We start from the raw sequence: 5230 nt of genomic DNA, 5'->3' as shown, positions 1-5230 counted from the left end.
ATCCTAGAGACAACTTCTGTTGTAATAGACGCTATATAAATAAAATTGAATTGAATTGATGCTTTTGAGTTCCTGAATGTCATTTACAGTTTAATGTTTATCTTAACTGTTTCAATCACTCTGAAAAGTGGCTGGCCTCTTTTAATGCCCCCAGACTATTTGCCCACTGCTACCCCGACACGTCCAATACATGCACATTTAAAACTACAATCAGGGGAGTTTATTTGAATAGATTCATAGAATTAAATTCATTAAAGCCATGTCATGCTTATAGTGCACTAGTCATCCAAGTCAGGTTTTCCCCATCTTTAGGCCTTTCCGTTCAGGATTATCTGCTTCCATCTTTGCATGTCCTCTGCATCATCCTCTTTCACCACAGCCAAAAACTTCTCTTTGGTCTACCCCCTTTTTCTGCAGCTAATTCACTAACCCTGCTCTTAGGCGAATCAAGTTATTGTGCTGCATATGTACACTTCATTGATATGTGATATTCAATACTACATGAAACAGTTAATAAATACATGCACCATGGTTACATGTTTGTGATTTTCTTCCCCCACACATTTTTATTGAAAATCAAAATCAACATACATGAGTAGGTAGCATGTACTGTAAATTATATGTAGACAGTAGGACTAGATAATTGTCTTATAAAGCCATCTCTAAATTAACACAAAACCAAAACATTGCAGAGTGGTATTTACACAGAAATAAAAGAGCAGTTTTCTCTCATGAAGTGGGAGTTTGAGCAGGTGGAGAATCAGCTCCACTGGAAGTGGCAGAGATGTTGAGCTCCTGCAGCTTTTCTGACAATGTTGTGTCCCGTTCAAGTGGAAGGTCAGACAGAGAATCCACAAACTCAGTCCCTGCGACGTGTTTTCCTGTCAGTGGATCAACTACACGACCGACTTTATACACTATCTCAGCCAGTTCATGCTTCACGTGTTTGGTTCTGGGCTCTGGCAGACTCTTGAGAAGGACGACGTCTCCCACAGTGCATTGCTGTAAGGCATCATGAGCAAAGTAGGTCTTCCTCTTGTTGTAGTACTAAAAAAGGGGAGAAAAGATAATGTTGGACCTGTTTGAATATGACATAATTATTCAGAAATCAACATTCAGTTTTAGACTATGCCGATTACATTGCCAAGTAGCAGTATTTAGTACTAAATTGCTAAATTGTAGTTCGTGTCAAAATGATTTAGCAAAGTTGGAAATTAATTTGCTCTTGATGACTTGCAATATTTTAGCAAAATATTTTTTCACTATTGCAGTTTTAGATTTTTTTGAATACATTAAAAATGCAATGAATTGTTCATACAACCAAACAGTGTGGCAAATGTATTTAAAATAAAATAAAATAAAGCAGTCTGTTCCAATGTATGAAGCTCGACATGCTGTAATAAAGTGAAACACCTGAAATAAGGTTTGAAAAGTACATTTCTTCAAGAGGAAGTGAAATGTTCCAACAATTTACAAGAATAATTATGGTCAGAGGGCTGTTTCACAAAACCAGGATAGCGGATCAAGCCGGAATCTCCGGATATCCTGGCTGAATTAAGCCTGGACTCAGGCTTAATTCAAAGTTGAATTTTTGTCCATACTTGAATGATGTTGTCGATGATGAAGCACTTATATTGAGAACGGCTTTCTGACAAAAAGTTTTTCGGGACGAGTCCGACCTGTTGGCTTTTCCCGGACAATTACCTCCACGAGCGCTAACTTTTTTCTGAGGATGCTATCCCCTACCTGTTTAGACTACTGGCTCCCAAAATTCAGCACTGCACAGAGTAATGAATTGAATAATTGAATAATACTCCCATACTCCATACTGAATGTTGCATATTCAGTATGGGGATGATGTACCATGTATGAAGCACCTATTCCCTCTAAAACAGGCCTCCCTTTATTAATATCAATGTCTGGATTCTGGGGATGGTGGGCCAGACACATGAGCCTTTTTTTTAAAGGCTAAAATAAATATGGAGATAAAATATATGAGCAGGCACCTTCCAAGTCCGAACAAGTCATTTGTACATTGTACTCAACATTTGTTCCAGATACTCATCAGTCTGCAAAATGTTCTTATATTTAATCTTGACTTATTGCCAAGTCTTATTTGGTCCAGTCATGTTCGTATTGTATAGATATTGATAAGATGTGGAGCAAAAAAAAAAAAAGAGTAACATGAATTTCTTTTTTTAAATGGTGGTAAGGTAGGTAGACAGGAAAAGGGTATAGAGAGGGGGAAAAACACGCAGGAAAGAGTGACAGGCCAGGATTCAAACCAGCTCTACCAACTGAGCTGTCCAGGACGCAGGGTTACATGAATTAATCTGCTGTCAGATTTGCACGTTACATTATAGACTTCCACTGTTCACTTATACGTTTAAAGTTGTTAATCTGAGCAAATGTCAGGTTAATCCTTGAATGATATGATTATAATGTTTTCCGTTAAGAGTAGTGGTTAAAAAATGTGTATTTTACTCATTCAGGCGATCCGTTATTGTTTGACATGCCACTCTTTTATAATAACAGCAGAGTTTCTTTCTTGAGTATGATGGGCTACATTATTTCACAATCCTCCATCAAAAAATGTTGCGCATTTGGTGAGAAGTACAGTGCACGCAATTGTTGTATAAATCAGTGAATCTGTAGTCAATCTCATGGTCTTTTCAAAAAAATCTGTGGGCACGCATTTACCTGGATTACTTACACCTGCAAGGTGTAAGTAAACGTAGCTACCACCACCGGTGAGGATGTGTATGAATGAATAATGATCTCTGTAAAGCGCTCTGTGTGCCTTGAAGGGCGCTATATAAATCCAAGTCATTATTATTATAATTACCTGGCTTGACAAAGCCGCACATCGTGAGCCTGGTTTGGCCTTTGTGAAACAGGCGAAGCCAGGATGAACTGATTTCCCTATGTCAAGCCTGGATTTATCTCTTATCCTGGATTTCTTAATCCTACTTTTGTGAAACAACCCTCTGGTCCCTGTTTGTTGTTGTTGAACTCAGAACCACCTCCCAAAGTCTTCGCACGACATATGTCCTCTGTAATACTATAGTCAAAAAGTTATTCAAAATTACTTCTAATCTTATTTATTATCTCTTATTGTCTAGAGAAGCATTACATGTTTGTAGAATGGAAAAGGTGAAAACACAATATCATTCAAACTTGTACTAAAAAATGTGGACATATGGCTCAGTTTAAAATCCTGTAGTATGACTATATATGTATATACTTACTTTAAGAAGGTAAGGATCCAGCACGAGCCTGGTGACCCTCACTTTGGCAGTTTTGAGCATCTTGGTGCCGATCACTTTCCCGATGATCCACTTAGCGTGAACCGCTACGTGTTTGGTTGTCATTCTGCACTTTTACTGAAACCTGGAAACCACAAAAAAGAGGTCACGTTTGTAAAAAAAAAAAAAAAAAAAAACATATCGGAAAACACAACCTGCCTCGGTAATGTTATATTTTAAACCTTTTGAATACTAAAACAATGACGTGTGCATTCATTGAAACAAACGTTATAAAATGATCAATGATCACGTAGGTCGTTAGCCTTTTCCAGCTAACGATAACATCCCAACCGCATTCATTTACAAGACAGAATGACAATGCACACCAGCTTAGTTTGATCTGAACACAGATTCGCAGTGGGGGGAAAGGAGGTAAGAAAATAATAGATGCACTTACCGTAACACGACAAAAGGGATACAGAAAGGTCAAAAAAATCTTCAGCAACAGGACTCCTCCATGCTGGTGAGGTCGGCGATTATTGATGACGTCATCAACGCAGTGTGACGGTCATGTTTTTTTTTTTTTAATTTTTTTTTTTTAAGTTTGACAAATTTACAGTTTTCAGAACAGACCGTGAAGTGAGAAGCTTTTGTAGATAATAATAATAAAAGTAATAATACAAAAATAGAAAATAGAATAAAGAAACTGTGACAAAAAACAATATGACAAAGGCTATTTATTATATTTAAAACAGCAAGGACTAAACAAAGTTTTAATAAATCAGCAGTTTTCTTATTCGTATTAGAGAAATATTTAAAGGATCTGAATTATACGTATTTACAAGGGGATATATGTAGTAAGAATGAATAAGTAGTTTAGAAAGATGGTAAACAATGGAGGGGTATTTTTCCATTTGTATGTATGAGGATGGTATGAATAAAGTATTTACTCAAAATGATCACAAGATTAATGACATCAGAAATATCAGAGTCCAAATTTTTCATGAAATAAAGAACATCCTTAGATGAGAAAGAAGGAATATTAAGAGGTTTTAAGTGATGTCCAACTATGAATATCAGACAAAAATTAACATGTTGACAAGTGTAGAACAGATGAACTGTTGTTTCTATTTCAGAGGAACAAAAGACACATGGATCAGAATCAAATTTAAATCATCTATGCAGAAAATCTCCCTCAGGGTATATACCAGAAATAATTTTGAAGTGAGTTTCTTTTACTTTAGGTGGAATTAGGTATCTGGTCCTGCAGCTGCAGCTATGACTACTGACTCTAACACACTAGAGTTTACACTAACTAGAGGTTTACTAAACACTAAATAGAGGTTTACTAACACTAACTACAGGTTTACTAAACAGAAAGGTTTTAAGTTTGGTTTTAAAGGTGGAGGTGGTGTCAACCTCCTTAAACCAGATTGGAAGTTGGTTCCATAGTAATGGTTCCTGATAGCAGAAATCTACATTTGGATACTCTAGAAACTAAGAGTAAACCTGCACTCTGAGAACAGAGAGCTTTGTTAGGAACATTAGGTCTTGCAAAATTAAAAAAAAAACTAATTCCAACAAATTTGTTGACATGTGCATTTGAAAAAGATTAAAATGATCTTATCACCTCAGTGTTCGCTGAAATAGGGTAGGTAATTTGCAATGGAATTTTTACTTTACAAATAAGAGAGATAGCGCATTCACACAGGTCAGACGGGAATCATTTCTCAGACGCCCTTTGTAGTTATCACAGATCACAGCAAATCCCAAGATAATTGCCTGCAAATGGGGCAGAAGATTCCTTTTTCATTTTTCCAGTCACGACTAGAGGCATGTAGGACCCAGATGCAGGAGACGGAGGCGACAGGAACTCCCAAAAAAACATGATTTGTTGAAAAGAAAAACAAGAATCCCAACTTAAAACCAGAACTAACCATCACAGAAAACGAGATGAGGAAAAAAGCCAAGAGAAAAAAAGGCAG

General features: G+C 36.7%; 1 protein-coding gene across 1 annotated transcript; it reads right to left on the bottom strand.

The window, feature by feature from the left end:
- Positions 1-532: 532 nt before the first annotated feature.
- On the bottom strand, positions 533-3812 carry mrps17 (mitochondrial ribosomal protein S17). The gene is made up of 3 exons (XM_061740851.1): positions 3703-3812; positions 3249-3390; positions 533-1047 (listed from the first exon to the last, which is right to left on the bottom strand). Exons 2-3 carry the CDS (start codon positions 3369-3371, stop codon positions 730-732), a joined length of 441 nt encoding a protein of 146 aa, XP_061596835.1. The 5' UTR covers positions 3372-3390; positions 3703-3812; the 3' UTR covers positions 533-729.
- Between the last annotated feature and the right edge of the window lie 1418 nt (positions 3813-5230).

Source organism: Cololabis saira, chromosome 14 (assembly GCF_033807715.1).
Source record: "Cololabis saira isolate AMF1-May2022 chromosome 14, fColSai1.1, whole genome shotgun sequence".
Taxonomy (NCBI): domain Eukaryota; kingdom Metazoa; phylum Chordata; class Actinopteri; order Beloniformes; family Belonidae; genus Cololabis; species Cololabis saira.
Note: the sequence above shows the minus strand (reverse complement) of the source record. Positions and strands in the feature narration are given on the sequence as shown.